At 44.6% G+C, this 21,451-nt stretch overlaps 1 protein-coding gene across 3 annotated transcripts in view; it reads left to right on the top strand.

The window, feature by feature from the left end:
* The window catches only part of stat4 (signal transducer and activator of transcription 4), a 284,828-nt gene that overhangs the window by 56,359 nt on the left and 207,018 nt on the right, over window positions 1-21,451 (top strand). For all 3 annotated transcript variants that reach the window (XM_031893222.1, XM_031893223.1, XM_031893221.1), the window contains exon 3: window positions 462-606. In XM_031893222.1, the coding sequence (XP_031749082.1) occupies window positions 462-606 (145 nt within the window). The remainder of the gene's footprint in view (window positions 1-461; window positions 607-21,451) is intronic.

Raw genomic sequence — 21,451 nt, 5'->3', positions numbered from 1 at the left:
TTTATTGTTTAATCTTTCTGATTTTATAATAAAAGGGCCTTTTACCAGATACCAACTTAAATATAAGTTCCTTGAGGTGGGGTCCAGGTGCACATGCCCCAGACCTACAGCTTGAGGAGAAAGCACATGCACCATGAAGAAAATGGCAGACACTAATATATATATTATCCATGAACAGGCATCATAAAAGAGCCTCAACTTTTATCTACATACATATAGGACAAGACAAACAATAGCCTTACGCATTTTGTACTTAAAGCACTTAATCATAGGCACATCATAAGCTATGAAACGCTTAAGGCTTGTCCAATATTTACAGATAACAATCCTATAGTATACTGTGTGCTCCTGTTTCTTTACCATGACTAGATTAATTAATAATCTCTTGATTAAATTATAACATTTCCTTGTTATGAATATGAATGAATGAATAAATGATTGTGTTAAATATTTAAATCTAGGGATGCTGCCTCCAATAGTGATTCACTGGCCACAGTTCTTCTGCACAACTTGATGATACAGATTGAGGAGGAGTTGAATCGTGTTTCACAGGAGAAAAACTTGTTGTTAAGACACAATCTGAAAAGAATAAAACAACATCTTTTGGTGAGATCATAACAATTAAAACCAATCCTAATTTTGTTTGCTAATTTTAGAAAGAGGAGATTATTATGAGTAGAATATAAATATATATATGGGGCTTCAATGCTTTTTGTATGTTTTTTTGGTGAAATGTTTAAAGGAGATATTGTTTCTGCTTCATCTACTAGCAATATATCACCCTTTATTTAAATGTTTAGTGCCAAAGAAAAATTGTTTAAATAATGTTTTACCTAAATGTCATCATATCAACGCTACAGAGAGATCCTTTCTGCTCACTGAACAAGATGAAATAAAAGTTGGGTGTGTCCACAGGAAATGATCATACATTAACTGTGAGTATGGGGTGCCATTTGTCCAAAGTACATTTAGTCTATAAAAATACAAAGAACAATCCCCAGTGTACAAAATTAATATGTTGCCATATACACTGGTAACAACTATACAAAAGACATATTTCTGAGAATAAAATCAATTTTATGCAGAAAAGGATTACAAACTCCATTCTGTACATTTTAACAAGCATTCTGTCTCACAAATGTATAACATCCATACAGCAGAATAGCAGTATGGTGGTGCACCACATATAACTAAGAGTTCAAGCCTGCTTGTTGTGTACACTTTATGTTGGTGCACACTTATCTGTAATCCAAGGCGTGACATCCATAAGATCCAGTACATTAGATTTATAATCCATTGATGGAAATCTATCCAGTGTTCCCAGGGATTATAGTGTCCAGTATTTAGTCCTGGTTCTCCTCTTGGGCCACTAACTAAGCAGGGGTTACTGACTCTATCGGGCACTGGAACCTGGGGCTCTAACCTACTCTGATCAGAAAAGGGACCTGCCTAATGAACCTTCTGGTTCTTATAAAACAATTCCCTAAATGCCTATTTGGGCCCTAAATCTGCACTAGTTACAGTGAGGGCCTTTTGGAACTGGAACCTAAGGGTCCTAAAGTGCAAGGAGAGTAAAATCCTTCCCTGACTGAAACTTACTGGCACACTAAGGGGAACCTGCAGTTGGTGCAACCTTTTCTGCACTTTGCCAACCATGCATCTCAGGAGGTCTCTCTCTCCCTGCTGCCAGATCTGTGCATGCTCTCTCCTTGCCTAATTGACTTGACTTCCTCTTTCCCATCTCTCCTTGCAAAGTTACATGGCATCTGCCTTACTGTTTCCATATTGTCTAAGGCTGCCATCTGCAGGCTGGAGGTGACATTTGCACAGTCCTCATTTGCCTGCAAAAAATGGTTTCAAGCATGCATAATGCTGAACAGAACTGTGTTTTCCCTCTGTATAACATACTCTATACAATACATCAGACAATTTTTGAGTAATTACATATGGACCTTTATACTTTGGTCGAAGTTTTGGGCACACACCTTTTTGCCTGGTTAAATCTCTTACCCATACATTTTCTCCTGGTTCATATACCCGGGCAGTTATTTTTAAGTCATAGTACTCTTTCTGTTTTCCAGTAGCTTTGGCTTGGTGATATGTAACCATATTTGTTATACCTGCCAACCTTCTTACAACTTCACTTACATAACTTGGTAGGGCTGGTAAATTTTTCATCTACATCCCCTCCATTAACAAGGTCTACAGGCAAACCTACCTCCCTCCCAAACAATACCATTAATGGGTAATATTCAGTAGAGGACTGTACACTGCTACGATACACCATCACAACATATGGGAGAATGTCATCCCAATCCCTCTGATGGTCTTCCACAAATGAGGACAACATAGTAAGAAATGTGCGGTTGAACTGCTCCGCAAATCCATCCGACTGTGGATGATAAGAGGTAGTTCTTGTTTTGTGTATGCCTAACATTGAACATATGTCTTTAAAGACTTTTGATTCAAAATTCCTACTCTGTATGGAGAGACCTTGGTACTCCGTAATGACATATAAAGTCCTCCACTAACGTTTTTGTAACACTTTTAGCTTCCTGGTTTGGGAGAGGGAAATCTTCAGCCCATTTTTAGAAATAATCACCAATTACTAGGATGTATTTGTTACCCTTGTGGGTTTCTCGTAGGGGTCTCAATATATCAAGGACAACCCTTTGCAAAGGATGATCTGTTTGTGATGGTACCATTGGTGCCCTAGCAGTTTTCTTTTCATTTTTACGAGCCCCACAAATTGTACAGGCGTTGCAACATGCCTTGACATCTTTATGCCAGGATGGTCAGAAATATTGTGCAATGACATTGCCAGTGACATTATCCATACCCAGATGCCCACCTATTTTGTCATTGTGTAACATCTCTAGAATCACTGGTACAGCTCTGTGGGGGACAACAAATCGAATTTAGCCTGCCTGGGGTCATCGCCATGTATTTTTCTTTCAGTTGGCAGATGTCATTGTCTAGGTCTTGAGCTTATTTTAGATCCACAGAGATAACATGGACTGGTTATGTTATTGAGTTTTCTGCTATAGAACAAGAAGGAGGCTCTGAGGTGCTGCTTTGAATCTCAGAGTAAGGTCTGCGGGATACTGCATTCTTGTGATGGCTGCCTGTTCGATAGTCAACTACATAATCAAACATGGAAAGTTGTTCCAACCAACAAGCCAGTTGACCTACCGGCTCATGAAAGGTGTATAGCCATTTCAGAGAGTTATGATCAGTCCTGACAGAGAAATGTATTCCTAGTAGGTAATGTGTATAGTAGCGGGCAAATATAACAACAGCTAGCAATTCGCTACGAGTTGTTGCATACTTCCGTTCAGGTTTGGTCATCGCTCTGAGATTACTCTTTCACGACCATCTTGTATTTGAGACAACACAGCACCAATTCCTGTTTCACTACCATCAGTGTCCAATATAAAAGGCAACTGTGGATCTGGGTAGGCCATAATTGGAGCAGACATTAGGGCTGATTCACTAAAGTGTGTTAAAACGTGCGCTATTTATAGCGTGCGATAAAAATGTTATTGCGTCTAAATTTTCGCCACTTAACGCATGATTCACTATAAGCATACTTGCGCTAATTTACGAGTGATATTGCAATGCGGCATTTACCGCATGAGTGCTAATTAACGCCTATTATTATATGCACTATTTATATGTGGCTACTATTTATATGCTACTATTTATATGCGGCTACTATTTATATGCAGCAAACTGGAGGCTACATCACTCTAGGGCCAACACAGACTTGCATAAATAACACTGCAAAGCCCATATTTTATTGGCAAAAGCTCATTTTACTGTACTTTTCTATAATTACCGCCTGCCTCAAGTAGGTGTTAATTTTCGCATAGTCTAATGCGATATTTAGCGCATCTAAGTGTTTGTGAATCATGCGTTAGTATTCTTTTCTGCGCGCTAATTAACGCATGCGTTAACATTACCGCATGCGGTTGCGCGCAAATTAACGCATGCGATAATACTGTAGTGAATCGTGCGCTAATTGTCGCGTCTTTTTTAACGCAAAAAAACGTGCAATAAAAATTAACGCACTTTAGTGAATCAACCCTATTAAGCGTTGTTTTAAAACAAAAATGCATCTCCACAGGCCTTGCTCCATATGAACTTTGCACCTTTCTCAGCTAATTTGTGCAGGGGGTCAGCAATATGTGCAAATCTCAAGCCCTAAGAAACTGTGTAATTCCTTGATATTTTGTGGAACAGGCCATTGGGTAATAGTGGTGACTTTTTCTGGGTCTGGCTCCATACCTGCTGATGAAATAACATGTCCCAGATAGCAGACCTTTTTACAGAATAATTTACACTTGGATGGCTTCACTTTCAGGTTAGCTTCCTTTAATTTTTGCAACACGCAGGACAATGTCTACAGGTGTTCATCCTACAGGTGTTCATCCTCCTATGTTCTGCCAGTCACAATAATGTCATCCAGGTTATCAAGGCAGTTTTGTGTCTGTCAGCAGAGTACACCTCCACTTGCCAGTATCCACTTGTAAGATCTAGGGTAGAAAACCACCTGGCATTTGACAAAAAATCAAGGGTATCGTCGATTTGTGGTAGTGGATAAGCATCTTTGACAGTGATATCATTAAGCTTTTTATAGTCCACACAAAGTCTTACCCCACCATCTTTATTTTTGACTAAAACAACTGGTGCTGCCCATGGACTAGAGAATGCTGATACCAATCCACAGGAACAAAGCTGAAGCTTATCATAAAGCTGAGTTTTTTTGAAAAACCTTGGGAGGGGCCTGCCTTGTGTCAATGTGATGACATGCAGCTGTACTGCATCCCAAGTTATTGAACACATTCATATTGCATTAAGAGATTAATAGCATTTTGTATTTGGAAATTGTCTAGACCTCTATTGTCAAGTCCAAGTTTGTTCTTTAGCTGGTCTCATGTCCAGGTGCAGTGGTTATTGTGGTGGAGTTAAAGCTGGTAATCTGTACTTTTGGACTCTTTGAAGTGGTAATAAGGTTTGAAGGGGCCACAGAAATATCATGGTGCAGAGTGCCCAACAAGGTACCAGAATACATAACCTGAGGCTCCAAAGTTACATTTGCCACTTGGACAGGGACTTGACCATGTTGGCAACAGCCAAAAGATCACCCAATAATGAGCTCTGATTTGTCATTACAGACAGGTTCTAGGAAAACCTCCATCCCAGAGTATTGCTGGCCTTCCACTTTTTCAAGAATAATAACTTCCCTTCTGGGTGGTATAACTGTGTTTTTATCAACCACCACACATTGAATAAGAGCCCCATCATCTGTATAAGATCAGCTATGTTAATAATTCTAGCATATTTTTGTAAAAAGTCAGTACCAGCCAGTCTTTGCAACAACAGATTCAACTGCAAGGTGCAAATTCTGAATTGTTACAACTGATTCCATTTACCAATTACATGCATGGTTCCACCATTATAAACCGCTAACATGGTATGGAAGTTTGCATTGTTTGAGGGTTTTTGGACTTAATCTGGTCCCAAACTTGCTTGTGGATAATGGAAACTTGCGCACCACAATCAATTAAAGGTCACATGGTACGTCTCCTATGTGGATAGGTATAAAGTAACTGCACCCTACAGCTTGAAGAGTACCTCTTTCAGGTTTATTGCCATTGTAAGCCCCAGAAGGCTGGTAATAAGCTAGCAACCTTGGGGATTGTGTGGTCTTTTGTGCTTTACATTTATTTTTGGTATGGCCAAATCTCTCACATTTCCAGCATTTTATGTTACTTCTATTGTAACCTCTGTCAGACCCATATATAGGCCTATTAAATCTTTTATTTCCTGATAGACCTTTTAATTCCGAGACTTCACGACATAAGGGGTCAATAGCTTCCATGACATCACAGTTAGAGGGGCCCTTCACAGGCTGAGCAGTACTTGGAGAGCAGTTGCTACTTACTGCTGAGGTTCTTGACTCAATTTTTTGCAGAATTTCTAGCTCAATTGCATATTGTATGGCATCTGATAATGTTTTTGGTTTTGACATTCTCAGCTGCATGCATAATTCTTTATTCACTCCATGCAGGAGGAACTGGTCAAGGGCCAGCGAGTTGTACATCTCTGGTGTAGCACGAGGAAAAGCTTTAACTGCCAGTTTCTGGTTCATATCAAAATGCTGCAACAATTTCACCAGGTTCTTGCTTTTTATTAAGAACATTTTGGCAATGCCATTCTATCTCCAAGTCTTGCTTGCTTTAAAGCAGCCTTTAGCAGCTGGTAGTTCCCTTTTCTTTCAGTATTAACCCTTTCACTGCCAACGACGTACGGCGTACGTCGTTGCAGTAAAAGGCTATATCTGCCAACGCCGTACTTCATTTGGCAGATAAGGTTACTCTCTGCCGAAGCGGCAAGTACTTTCCAAATATATGGTTTTGTGGGGGTCTCTATATAGTTAGGGGGTGTTACTGCACATAATACACTGACAGGGGGCTCTGTGTGCAAAAGCTGAGTTGGCAGGCGAGAAATCCATGTGTGCTATCTTCATTTTGGGGTCAGTACATACCGCAGACTTTGGTATATCTATGCATATTGGGCATCAAACTTGGGGTGATTTTTAGGGGGTCTTACGGCACATACACGGTCATTGGGCTTTTTTTGCATAAATTGAGTTGGCAGCTGCGAAAATTCCTATGCACTATTTTGGGTGCCTCTGTACACCACAGACTTTGGTAAATCTTGTTGGGCATCAAACTGTTCAGTAGACCGCTGGCATTCATATTTAGGGGATGTGTCATTATATGTAAGAAATGCTGTAAGATAAATTTGGCAAATCGCAACAATTTTAGGCCTTTTTAGGCCCATGTTGGATTTGTCAGAATGTGTACTTTTCAAAAATATATGGTTTTTAGGGGTCATGCTACATTTCTGCAGCTTCTACCTCTCATAAAACTGCCATGTGTTTATGAATTAGGTTAAGGTAAGCCATAAAATTAGTGAGCACAATGTGTACTTTCCAAAAATATATGACTTTCTGGGGTGAATGTACTTTTTACTAGCGTTATCCCACATATAATGCTGTAAATGTGTTGATTTTGCAGAAGCTGAAATGACAAATGATCATATGGGGGTATGTTCACATTGGGGCCCCTACATGCCACATACTTAAGTAAACCTATACATATTGGGCATCAAACTGTTCAGTGGACCCCTGGCATTCATATTTAGGGTGTTTTATTTGGTTACTTTATGACCTGTAGGAGATAAGATACTATAGACTGGAAGCTTTGAAGCGATTTTTTAAAAACGTCACAAATTTTGATAAAAGCTATAATTTTAGGAAAGCATTGTGACTTGATAGTTTGGAGTAGACAGACAATTGTGCCTATTCTGTATTCCCCAGAATCTGTTCTTTCCATAAATGTGTAATTTTCTGGGATAAACCTTCTGTTAGTGGAAGTTTTGGCCTTGAAATCTAAAGTATGCAGCTTTGTGAAGCAGTGCTTTGGAAATTTGGTAGTGTACTGCTGGGAGTTTTTGACTTACACAAGTGAGAATTCTTCATAAAACTATATATATTTGGTATTGGCACGTTCAGGAGACACGGGCCTTTCCAAATCAGTTGTATTTTTGTGCATAAAATAATTTTTGTTTCTGGTATGTGTGTTTATATTATGAAAAGTATGATTTTTTAAAAATTTTTAGACATTTAGAAGCCTATACCTTGTTACAGAATTGGAATTACACCAAAATTCTACCCTATTTTGAAAGCTTAGTTTGTCCTGAAAAAAAAAAATATTGTTTTCCTGGGTAAACTAAAAGATCCCTAAAGTGAAACAGTGCAAAATGTTCAAAAACTGTCTGACAGTAGAAGTTCCACTTTGCGCCAAAACGGCTGGCAGTGAAAGGGTTAACAGCCTGGTACAAAGTAGAAATAACACACTTGCTGAATTTATGGTGAGAGTGAATGCAGCACTCTATTTTACTAAGTGTAGGGGTTTACCAAATCTGGGCCCTTAGGATAGAGACCCCTGTGCGCAGACCCCTGGGTGGTGCTGGTCATGGGATAGTGGGTAGAGCTGGTATAGTTATAGTTAACAGGGAGGGTCCCTGCAGTTTTGGGTAATGGCCACAGGGTGGTGCCTAGGCCCATATAAGGGGGGTGCAGCCATGTGCTGTAGGTCAGAGTTAAGGGAGAGCCTCTGAGAGCAGAGGTATTCTTCCCAAAGGTAGATTAGTAGGTTTCTTGTGTCAGGTCACTCTAGGAGTGCTATGTAGTAAGGGCACAGTTAAAATGGGCAGAAATAGCCCCTCCAGGAGTGGTAGAGGGAGTAGGCTCCCCCAGCAGTACATCAGCTGGAGTGCAGGGACTCAAGAGTCTAGGTAGGTGGTTAGGCTGCCGCTAGATGGGGTACTGCTCTGAGGGTACTTAGTCGTGAGTACCGGGGATGAGTCCTGGAGGTGGTCCGTCTTGGCGTGAGTACCGGGGAGAGCCCTTAGAGAGGGTCTCTTGGCGTAGAGTACCGGGGAGGACATCTATAAGGGATCATCCTGGCGGGAGTACCGATAAGTTACCCAACAGGGGTAGGTACTCTGAAGGAGTAAGGAAGGAGAGTGTCCCCTGCACTGTATTTGTATTGCCACTCCTGGAGAGGTCCTGCCTAATAAACAACCCACTGTTTCATCACAACTGTGTGTTCATCGTGTCTGCCTCAAGGAGCACCTACATACCAGTAAGTGAATGCCCCAGGTAGGGGATTCCCTTTGGGGGCTTGTGTGAGGTCTCAGGCAGCACTACACCAAAGTATCAAGTCCCAGGGAGGGAGTTGTAGTTCTCCCATAACAGAGCCCTGGGTGGAGGCACACCATTTAACAGAGAAGTCCCTGCTTCCCCCATAGTAAGCGGGGCTCAGGACTCCTGGAAGCGCCAACCAGTGAAAGATCAGCAGGTAGTGCCACATCAAGTTAATAGGTGGGCTACATTTGGAGGCACTGCTGAGATAAAAGAGCAGGAACCGCTTAGTAGACAAGGCCCTAAGGGATCTGAGGCCTAGAGGAACTGTAAAGCCTATCCTCCGTGCGGGCTAAATTTGGGCCACCCTACCCGTATCCCAGTCAGGGGATTTGGCGCGAAACGGAGCCCCACGAGGCTGCCAGCCAATAGGACGGAAAAGGGGTGGGCGCCAGAAAAGCCGCGAAAGCTGAGGTGTGCCTGAGGGGACGTCAGAGTGACCCGCCCCGGGACGACCACCTGTTACCCGCTGGCCACTAAGAGACTGAGAAAAGTGCGCCAAGCGATAGGGGAGTGGCCTCGCGAGTGACATCACGGGGGCCATTTTGGGAACGAGCAGAAAGTGAGTAACCGCACTGAGAGAAGGCAGCGTTACCCTTGTGTGCCACCAGAGTGCAAGACTGAGCTCACGATGTCGGCCCGTTCAGGAAGTCAGAGAGGGAGTGTAGCTTCCCTACCTGAAAAGCCGGAGGATGGAGTAGCCTTTGACGCTGGCTACCGATATGTCTGGCTAGGGTCTTTTGCTGAGAAGACCACCTCGACTGGAGGCTCCACCATGGTGCCGCTGTGCGGTGAGTGCGGGGCGGAAGCCTATTTAGCCCTTAATCAGGCCATGGGGCGTTGCGCACACTGTGGGCACAAGTGCTGGATGGGTCCCCTGCGGCATGAGAGGCAAAGTCACGGCCCCAGCGCGACAATGGCGCTCATTACCCAGTTAAGCCTGGGCAAGATAAACACCCCGGTGTATGGGAGGTACCTCCAGGCTGATGAGGTTACTGCAGACGGGGGATGGCTGCCCCTATACCCATGGAAGGTGGAAGCTTCCGTAGCCCCAGGGGTTGAGAGTACACCGGAGCCCCAGGTGCAGAGTGAGGAACCACAGGGTGGGGTACCCGAGGCAGAAAGGGAGGAAAGTGAGCCGGCGGCCATCTTGGTTCCAGTCCCTAGTGCCACCCCAGCCCAGGACACCGCGGAGGTAGAACCCCAGGGTGTGTTGCCAACTCTAGAGGAGGTAGTCTCTACACCCACGGCTACTCCTAAAGAGGCAGATACCCCCAAGGTTAAGGCCCCGCCGCCATACATTGAGGTCCTTAAGAGACGGAGCAAGGCCTTAGAGGGAGCCACAGGGGCTGACAGCTCGCCCACTCCTGTCTGTGAGGGGGGCCCCAAAGGAGCCTTTGATGAGGAGGATGTATACAGCCCTCAGTTGTACAAGATACCTGATAGTTTTATCCCTCCTCGCAAAATTACCAAGGAGGAGGAGAAGGACTTCTGGGTGCTGCCAGGCAGGGCAGACCCAGATATCTTTTGCAGGGTGTCCCGCATCCAACGGGTCATCAACTACAAAGTCTACCGCCTCTGGGGCTACTATATGCCCTACGCACCCCTCTGGGTGTACGATAAGATGGAGGGGCTAGTTGATGATTGGGTAGTCGCGGAGATTGCCTCAAAGGAAAAGAGAGCGGGGGATTGCTTGCACCATGTTGACCCAGTAAAGCAGATGGCTGCCTGGCGGTTCATAAGGGCCCTGGAGAAGGAGTGGTGGTGGGGCCGCACTGTCCTACGCCACACTGTGTATAGTTGTGGGAGGAAGAACCCCGAGCCCAAGTACTTCAGCACAGAAATTGTCATGCCAAATGGGGAGATAGTGGAGAAGCCACATCCATGCTACTATGCTCCCTATTCTGATGTGCAAATGAGGTTTTCCTACATGGTGTAAGGGCCCCAAGGGACTTGGTAACTCCCAGGAGGGAGCTTCAGTTTATAGGGAACACCTGCAGTTTTGGTGTATACCCCAGGAGGGACTTACTTCTCCAGAGAAGGACTGTTGGTAAAGGGACGGATGTCCAGGCCACAGCCAACCGGCTGGTTGGGAAGTGAGGAGCCCATTGTTTTCCCAGGAGGGAAGTGCTGAGTTGGCCCCGCCGGGCCCAAGTTTGAGTATGCCCACCAACCGGTGGATGGGAAGGCCCAAGGTGGGATCACCTTGGGGTAAAGGACTCCCTCAAGGAGGAGGGGGGTTCAAGATCTGATTTGCAGTTAAATAAAAAGTTTTCAGTTTAAGGGCAATTGGTTGTCCTTGTGTTTTTGACTGTGTGAAATTTCTTAAGGGACAGAGACTCTTTTGCAGGACTTTTCACATGGAGGGTGGGACAGATTTATTGTGCCTGACCTTTTCTTCTCTACAGCTTACCCATTGTACCCTTGGCAGACCCCAGGAGGGGCTGTTGAAGAGTGATGTAACCATGATGGTATGAGTATTGTGTTTATGTGTCAGCCAGGAGGTGACAATTTTCTTGTAGGGGGAGAATGTAGGGGTTTACCAAATCTGGGCCCTTAGGATAGAGACCCCTGTGCGCAGACCCCTGGGTGGTGCTGGTCATGGGATAGTGGGTAGAGCTGGTATAGTTATAGTTAACAGGGAGGGTCCCTGCAGTTTTGGGTAATGGCCACAGGGTGGTGCCTAGGTCCATATAAGGGGGGTGCAGCCATGTGCTGTAGGCCAGAGTTAAGGGAGAGCCTCTGAGAGCAGAGGTATTCTTCCCAAAGGTAGATTAGTAGGTTTCTTGTGTCAGGTCACTCTAGGAGTGCTATGTAGTAAGGGCACAGTTAGAATGGGCAGAAATAGCCCCTCCAGGAGTGGTAGAGGGAGTAGGCTCCCCCAGCAGTACATCAGCTGGAGTGCAGGGACTCAAGAGTCTAGGTAGGTGGTTAGGCTGCCGCTAGATGGGGTACTGCTCTGAGGGTACTTAGTCGTGAGTACCGGGGATGAGTCCTGGAGGTGGTCCGTCTTGGCGTGAGTACCGGGGAGAGCCCTTAGAGAGGGTCTCTTGGCGTAGAGTACCGGGGAGGACATCTATAAGGGATCATCCTGGCGGGAGTACCGATAAGTTACCCAACAGGGGTAGGTACTCTGAAGGAGTAAGGAAGGAGAGTGTCCCCTGCACTGTATTTGTATTGCCACTCCTGGAGAGGTCCTGCCTAATAAACAACCCACTGTTTCATCACAACTGTGTGTTCATCGTGTCTGCCTCAAGGAGCACCTACATACCAGTAAGTGAATGCCCCAGGTAGGGGATTCCCTTTGGGGGCTTGTGTGAGGTCTCAGGCAGCACTACACCAAAGTATCAAGTCCCAGGGAGGGAGTTGTAGTTCTCCCATAACAGAGCCCTGGGTGGAGGCACACCATTTAACAGAGAAGTCCCTGCTTCCCCCATAGTAAGCGGGGCTCAGGACTCCTGGAAGCGCCAACCAGTGAAAGATCAGCAGGCAGTGCCACATCAAGTTAATAGGTGGGCTACATAAGGTAAATGAAAACTATATGAGAACAAGTACAAATAATACTGCTGCCAGATCTTTGCATGCTCTCTCCTTGCCTAATTGCCTTGACTTCCTCTTTCCCATCTCTCCTTGCAAAGTCACGTGGTATCAGCCTTACTTTTCATTTTGTCTAATGCTGCCATCTGCAGACTGGAGGTGACATTTGCACAGTCCTCATTTGCCAGCCTGTAACAATATCTTTACACTGCAATATGAAGTTGCACAAGTTTTGCATAATTCCACCACCCTAGTAGTGACCCTAATAAGATTTATATATGATTGTTAGGCTCCAATATATGTCCTCCTCCTAGTTGTTATATTGCACCAGTTAGCTGATAGCACTCTCTTAATAATGTGCTTAGCTTAGTTCGACTACTACTACTAGAAGAAAGCCAAACACTACTACTAGAAGAAAGCCAAACATTGGAGTCTAACAGTCATCTACAAATTTTAGGGTCAGTACTACGGCGTGGAAATTATGTAAAGTTGTGAAATTTCATGTTGTAGTGTTATGATGTCAATCAGCTGGTATCCATGGAGGGCAGGGTCGGACTGGGGGGTGCAAGGCCCACCGGGGCTCCCGCCCCAGGGGCCCTGCCTCACAGGGGCCCCCCTAAACCCCCACAGGGGCCTCCACCCAGCGCCCTACCCTGGCCACGCTTAAATTTAACGTGTCAGGGGAGGAGCGGTCTGGCAGAGGGAGCACAGCAAGGGTCGGGTTTGGGCCGCCAGGGCCCACTGGGTTTTTTTATGGTGTCCCGGCAGCCCAGTCCGACCCTGTTGGAGGGAGGAGCTTAAGTTAGATGTCTGTTTGTTAATGCAGAAGTGTTAATAATGTTGAGACTTCCTGAAGGAAGAGAAGCATCGTGTCTGTGTGCAGTTTCCCCTCTGTCTAAAAGAAAGCTGAATGCTCAAATATCACATACCGGTTATCCTGTCTCTTAATAAGAATGGCAACAGGTTATGGACCCAGGAGAGATGGAGGAAACCGATGGAGCAGGCTGTTATTTGACGGAGATGAAAAGAATTATGAACTATGGGAGACAAAGTTTCTAGGCCATCTGCGCCTGATGAATCTTAAAGAAACTATCCTGCATGAACCCTCAGATGATACAGACTCAGATGGGGACACAAGTAAGAAAGAGGAAGCTTATGCTGAATTAGTCCAATTTTTGGATGATAAAAGTCTGTCTCTGATTATGAGAGAAGCAGCTGATGATGGTAGGAAAGCACTGCAAATCCTGAGAAACCACTGTGCTGGCAAAGGTAAGCCACGAATAATTAGCTTATACACAGAGCTAACATCTCTTCAGAAAACTGCAAATGAAAGTGTTACAGACTATATCATATGTGCAGAAACAGCTATTACAGCACTGAGAAATGCTGGAGAGACACTGAGTGATGGTCTGTTAATTGCAATGATTCTCAAAGGTTTACCTGAAACATTTAAACCCTTTGCTATCCATATCACACAAGGTGATGGAAAAGTGACTTTTACTGAGTTTAAAACACAATTAAGAAGTTTTGAGGACACTGAAAAATACCGTGTCAGCCCAAACACTGATAATGTGATGAAGGTCAGCACCCCTGTTACAACAGCAAGGGAGAGAGGAGACCTTAACTTTATTTGTTACAACTGCAACAAAAAGGGACATAAAGCTAATGCGTGCCCAAGCAAACTAAATAAAAGGAGGTCACAGTGGTGTAACTATTGCAAGAGCCCGACACATAAAGAGGCATTTTGCAGACACAAAGCGCGGGATAATGTAAAGCAAGCGACTGATGACGCAGAGCATCTTTAAAATAAGTGAAAGCCAGTCAAACAGTTTAATAACCAAAGGACTAATGGTTGATACAGGAGCAACATCACATATTATTACAGACATTAAAAGGTTTCAAAGATTTGATGACACATTCAAGCCGGAAAAGCACTACATGGAGTTGGCGGACGGGAAACAGACTACCGGAGTAGCACTCAGGAGAGGTGACGCAGACGTGTGCCTGACTGACAGCAAGGGAAACCAAGTGAAGACGACATTACTTAATGCACTGTATATCCCCACATATCCACAGGACATTTTTGCATCAACAAGAAATGGCGCATCTGTTAAATTCCATCAAGATGGGAGCGAATTGATAAATAAGAACAGTACCAAATTCATCATCAAGAAATATAATAGGCTTTATTATCTGAACACTTTTGATGAGAATAACGGCTGTTATGATATCCAAACTTGGCATGAAATCCTTGGCCACTGTAATTACGATGATATTTTAAAACTACAAGGTGTAGTAGAAGGAATGAACATTAAGGGTAAGGTTGATAAGTCTAACCTAAATTGTGAAATTTGTACCCAGGGAAAATTTGTTCAGAACAGGAACAGAGAGCCTGACACTCGTGCCAAACACTCACTTGAACTAGTACACACTGATTTAGCAGGCCCTATAGAACCAGTAGCAAAAGATGGTTTTTGATATGCCATAGCATTTACTGATGATTATTCTGGTGCAGTATTTGTATACTTTCTGAAAAATAAGAGTAATACAGTGTTAGCCACAGAAAAGTTTATTGCTGATACTGCCCCCTATGGGACAATCAAATGCATGCAGTCTGATAATGGCACAGAATTTAATGGCAAAGAATTTTCAATCACTGCTCAGTAAGAAGAGCATAAGGCATGAGACCGTAGCACCTTACTCACCCCATCAAAATGGGACTGCTGAGAGAAATTGGAGAAAGCTATTTGAGATGGCGAGATGTATGTTACTTGAGAGTAAATTACCAAAAGAGTTATGGACATATGCAGTAATGAATGCTGCTATGATTCGGAACAGGTGTTTTAACAATCATTTAAGGAAAACCCCATACTACATGCTAACGGGGAGAAAGCCTTATCTTTCAAAGATGAAGATTTTTGGGTCAGAATGCTTTGCATACCAGTATGATAGAAAGAAACTACACTCAAAGTGTAAAAAGGGAATTTTTGTAGGATATGACAGAAATAGTCCCTCATACCTGGTGTATTACCCAGAGACTGGAAAGGTTTTTAAACACAGGCTAGTGAAGTTTATCACAGAGTGTGTAACTGAGAGACAAACCCAAACTGATCTGTCAAATGATGATGATGTCATTTATAGGGAAAGAAGTGTACGCCCTATACAGTATCAAATCAAAATCCAGGGGAGGCCCCAGTTTCTCAAACTGAGATTACAGAGGGTAATGATAATGGCCAAATTGAGGATAGCCATTGTACACGATACCCCAAAAGAGAAAGAAAATCCCCTCAGTATTTAGATGACTATGTACTAAAGTCAGATTGTAATGATCAGATACTGACAAACATTGACTACTGTTACAGAGTGCATGATGTACCACAAACTTTTAGCGAAGCCATAGATTCACCCCAGTCACAGGTATGCCTTAATGCAATGAAAGATGTAATGGATTCATTAAAGGAGAATGATACTTTTACACTGACTACCCTACCAGAAGGTAAAAATTCAGTGGAGGGTAGATGGGTATATGCAATAAAAAGCAAAACCGATGGATCTGAAACATACAAAGCTAGATATGTTGCAAAAGGTTACAATCAAGTAAAGGGAATTGATTACATGGAGACATTTTCTCCAACTGTAAACTTTACTTCTATACGCATTTTGATGCAAATGGCAGTACAATAGGACTTTGTCCTACATCAAATGGATGTGAAAACAGCTTATTTACATGCCCCAATTGATTGTGAGGTTTACATGGACCAACCAGAGGGATTTGTCAAAACTGAAACTAATGATCGGTTAGTTCTCAAACTAAATAAGTCATTGTATGGTCTAATACAGTGCTGTCCAATTTCTGTGGTGCCGAGGGCCGGAATTTCTCTTGCATACATAGTGGAGGGCCGTTAATGGAAGCCAGTTTTGGCCACTCCCCCATTTTAAACCACACCCACTTCAAACCACTCCCATTTTATCACAATGGTCGCTGCAGGGATATCAACCATCATTTATATGTTAAAGAATTATATTATGACACCCTTAAATCCATGTGCCTCCTCCTCCCCTGTGGATAGCACAGCAACCCCCAGCATATAATTACACACCTTAGGGACCATTTAATGGCTATTTCCAACTGCTAACAAACTCCCAGAACAAACCCCTGCCAGGTTCACCTCCCACAGGCAGCATAGGGTAGGCAGAGTATGGCACACACAGGCAGCACTCTGCCTGTCCTATGCTGCCTGTGTGTGCCATACTCTGCCTGTCCTATGCTGCCCGTGGGTGCCATACCCTCCCTGCCCTATGCTGCCTATGTGCCATACCCTCCGTGCCCTATGCTGCCTGTGTGTGCCATACTCTGCCTGCCCTACCCTGCCTGTGTGTGCCATACCCTCCCTGCCCTATGCTGCCTGTGGGTGCCATACCCTCCCTGCCCTATGCTGCCTATGTGCCATACTCATGTGTATGTGTATAGGCAGCATAGGCCAGGCAGTACATACAATGTCTGAGGTGAAGAGGTGAACAATGTGGGTGATTACAGTCTGAGCCTGAGGTGTGAACACTGCAGGGGGTGAACAATGCAGAGATAAAAAGGTGTGAACACCACAGGGGATTACATTTTTAAACAATACAGGGGGATTACAGCCTGAATCTGAGGTGATAACCATGCAGGGGGCCAGTTAATCTCAGTACTGATACCATTTAAAGCTAACACAAAGGTAAGCCATCAAAGCAGCCAGACAGGTGGGGGGCCACACAGAGGGGGGTCGAGGGCCGCATGCTCTAGGGCAGTGCTGTCCAACTTCTGCGGTGCCGAGGGCCGGAATTTCTCTCGCATACATGGTGGAGGGCCGCTAATGGAAGCCAGTTTTGGCCACTCCCCCATTTTAAACCACACCCACTTCAAACCACACCCATTTTATCACAATGGTCGCTGCATGGATATCAACCATCATTCATATGTTAAAGAATTATATTATGTCATATTAAGACATACCCTTAAATCCATATGCCTCCTCCCCTGTGGATAGCACAGCAACCCCCAGCATATAATTACACACCTTAGGGACCATTTAATGGTTATTTCCAACTGTTAACAAACTCCCAGAACAAACCCCTGCCAGGTTCACCTCCCACAGGCAGCATAGGGCAGGCAGAGTATGGCACACAGAGGCAGCATAGGGTAGGCAGAGTATGGCACACACAGGCAGCACTCTGCCTGTCCTATGCTGCCTGTGTGTGTGTGCCATACTTTGCCTGTCCTATGCTGCCTGTGTGTTCCATACCCTCCCTGCCCTATACTGCCTATGTACCATACTATGCCTACCCTATGCTGCCTGTGTGTGCCATACTCTGCCTGCCCTATGCTGCCTGTGTGTGCCATACTCTGCCTGTCCTATGCTGCCTGTGTGTACCATACTATGCCTACCCTATGCTGCCTGTGTGTGCCATACCCTCCCTGCCCTATGCTGCCTATGTCCCATACTATGCCTACCCTATGCTGCCTATACACAGGCAGCATAGGCCAGGCAGTACATACAATGTCTGAGGTGTGAAGAGGTGAACAATGGGGGTGATTACAGCCTGAGCCTGAGATGTGAACACTGCAGGGGGTGAACAATGCAGGGATTAAAAGGTGTGAACAACACAGGGGATTACATGTTTAAACAATACAGAGGGATTACAGCCTGAATCTGAGGTGAGAACCATGCAGGGGGCCAGTTAATCTCAGTACTGATACCATTTAAAGCTTACACAAAGTTAAGCCATCAAAGCAGCCAGACAGGTGATGGGCCACACAGAGGGGGGTCGAGGGCCGCATGCGGCCCGCAGGCCGCCAGTTGGACAGCCCTGGTCTAAAACAATCAGGTAGAAATTGGAATAAAATGTTACATAACTACCTATGCACAAGTGGATTTGTACAGAATTCAGTAGACCATTGTGTGTATACAGTCTGGAAATGAGAGAGTAATACTATTGATATGGGTTGATGATCTTATTATTGCTGCCAGTAATGAAACACTACTCAATGATGTGAAAGCAATGCTCGCTACAAGACTCAAAATTAAAGATCTTGGCAAGCTTAAGTATTTTCTAGGTGTAAATTTTGAACAAACTGAAGAAGTGATAAAGATGAATCAAAAGAAATATAAATCAAAAATACTTGAAAAATTTGGTATGTCAGATTGTAAACCAAGATCGACTCCTTGTGAGCAAAGACTGGAGTTTAATGACAAAAGTGACCCCACAGATGCTAAAAGGTATCTGGAGGTAGTAGGCAGTTTAATTTATGTGACAATATGTACAAGACCAGATTTGAGCTGGGTGATAAGCAAACTGCCACAACACTTTTCAGAGCCAAATGAACCGCATTGGACTATTGCTAAACATGTGATGAGATACTTAAAAGGTACTATTGATTTTGAGTTGTGTTACAGAAAATGTAAAGAGAACCTAAAACTTGAGGCATATAGTGATGCTAGATGGGCTTCAGACCTAAATGATAGAAGAAGCACAACGGGATATTGTTTTAGTCTAACCAAGAATGGCCCATTGATTTCTTGGAAGTCAAAGAAACAACCCACTGTTGTATCTTCCTGTGAGGCCGAATATATAGCATTAGCTGCTACTACACAGGAGAGTTTGTACCTTGTACAGTTGCTCAAAGAAATGGACAGCGAATGTCAATATGAGCCAGTAAAAAGTTTTGAAGATAATCAAGGTGCAATAACACTCGCAAAGAATCCAGTTTCGCGTCAAAGGTGTAAACATATCATTTTCTTAGATCTGTGCTGAGTGAGGGTAAGATAACCCTAGAGCAGGGCTGTCCAACTGGCGGCCCGCGGGCCGCATGCGGCCCTCGACCCCCCTCTGTGTGGGTATGGGAGGGTATGGCACACACAGGCAGCATAGGGTAGGCATAGTATGGTACACACAGGCAGCATAGGACAGGCAGAGTATGGCACACACAGGCAGCATAGGGCAGGCAGAGTATGGCACACACAGGCAGCATAGGGTAGGCATAGTATGGTACATAGGCAGTATAGGGCAGGGAGGGTATGGAACACACAGGCAGCATAGGACAGGCAAAGTATGGCACACACACACAGGCAGCATAGGACAGGCAGAGTGCTGCCTGTGTGTGCCATACTCTGCCTACCCTATGCTGCCTCTGTGTGCCATACTCTGCCTGCCCTATGCTGCCTGTGGGAGGTGAACCTGGCAGGGGTTTGTTCTGGGAGTTTGTTAACAGTTGGAAATAACCATTAAATGGTCCCTAAGGTGTGTAATTATATGCTGGGGGTTGCTGTGCTATCCACAGGGGAGGAGGCATATGGATTTAAGGGTATGTCTTAATATGACATAATATAATTCTTTAACACAGTGCTGTCCAACTGGCGGCCCGCGGGCCGCATGCGGCCCATGACCCCCCTCTGTGTGGCCCCCCACCTGTCTGGCTGCTTTGATGGCTTACCTTTGAGTAAGCATTAAATGGTATCAGTACTGTGATTAACTGCCCCCCTGCATGGTTCTCACCTCAGATTCAGGCTGTAATCCCTCTGTATTGTTTAAAAATGTAATCCCCTGTGTTTTTCACACCTTTTAATACCTGCATTGTTCACCCCCTGCAGTGTTCACACCTCAGGCTCAGGCTGTAATCACTCCCATTGTTCATTTCTTCACACCTCAGGCAGGGTAGGGCAGGCAGAGTATGGCACACACAGGCAGCATAGGGCACGGAGGGTATGGCACATAGGCAGCATAGGGCAGGGAGGGTATGGCACCCACAGGCAGCATAGGACAGGCAGAGTATGGCACACACAGGCAGCATAGGACAGGCAGAGTGCTGCCTGTGTGTGCCATACTCTGCCTACCCTATGCTGCCTGTGGGAGGTGAACCTGGCAGGGGTTTGTTCTGGGAGTTTGTTAGCAGTTGGAAATAACCATTAAATGGTCCCTAAGGTGTGTAATTATATGCTGGGGGTTGCTGTGTTATCCACAGGGGAGGAGGAGGCACATGGATTTAAGGGTGTCATAATATAATTCTTTAACATATAAATGATGGTTGATATCCCTGCAGCGACCATTGTGATAAAATGGGAGTGGTTTGAAGTGGGTGTGGTTTAAAATGGGGGAGTGGCCAAAACTGGCTTCCATTAACGGCCCTCCACTATGTATGCAAGAGAAATTCCGGCCCTCGGCACCACAGAAGTTGGACAGCAGTGCCCTAGAGCAGTGTTTTTCAACCTTTTTTGGGCAAAGGCACACTTGTTTCATGAAAAAAATCACGAGGCACACCACCATTAGAAAATGTTAAAAAATGTAACTCTGTGCCCAGCAGCAGTGCCCCCCTAGTACATTGGTGCCCAGCAGCAGTGCCCCCTAGTACATTGGTGCCAAGAGCAGTGCCCCCCTAGTACATTGGTGCCCAGCATCAGTGCCCCCCTAGTACATTGGTGCCAAGAGCAGTGCCCCCCTAGTACATTGGTGCCCTGCCTACGGCACACCAGGCAACATCTCGCGGCACACTAGTGTGCCGCGGAACAGTGGTTGAAAAACGCTGCCCTAGAGTATTGTTCCACAAACAAAATGGTAGCAGATGTTATGACTAAACCAGTAACAAAGTTTAAACTGGAAGAGTTTACAAATTACATATTTGGTGAATGAACCAGTGTATTATAAAGTTATGATAAATAAGTCTTTCTGTAGTATGAGAGCAAGTGGGGGTGTTAAGATATGCAATAATATATGTGCTCTCATACAGATCTCACACTGATCTGGTGTCACGTGACACAATGTCTGTTTGTTAATGCAGAAGTGTTAATAAAATTGAGACTTCCTGAAGGAAGAGAAGCATGGTGTCTGTGTGCAGTTTCTCCTCTGTCTAAAAGAAAGCTGAATGCTCAAATATCACATACCGGCTATCCTGTCTCTTAATCAGAATGGCAACAGGCCCCTCACCCATAAGGGGGAAGACACATGGAGCTAATAGTAGCAGCTACTTGTAGTGGCTACTAAAATAGACAATGCTGATAATTTACTGTTAATTGTCTCTATGTGTGTTTTAGCAGAGGCAATTCTCTGTGTTTAGTAGCTTCGTGTGTCTTCACCATAAGTAGGTATGCTGCTAATATTAGGGGG

The sequence above is a fragment of the Xenopus tropicalis genome, chromosome 9 (genome assembly GCF_000004195.4).
Source record: "Xenopus tropicalis strain Nigerian chromosome 9, UCB_Xtro_10.0, whole genome shotgun sequence".
NCBI lineage: Eukaryota > Metazoa > Chordata > Amphibia > Anura > Pipidae > Xenopus > Xenopus tropicalis.
The sequence above is the reverse complement of the archived record's forward strand: the minus strand, read 5'-3'. Positions and strand labels throughout refer to the sequence as shown.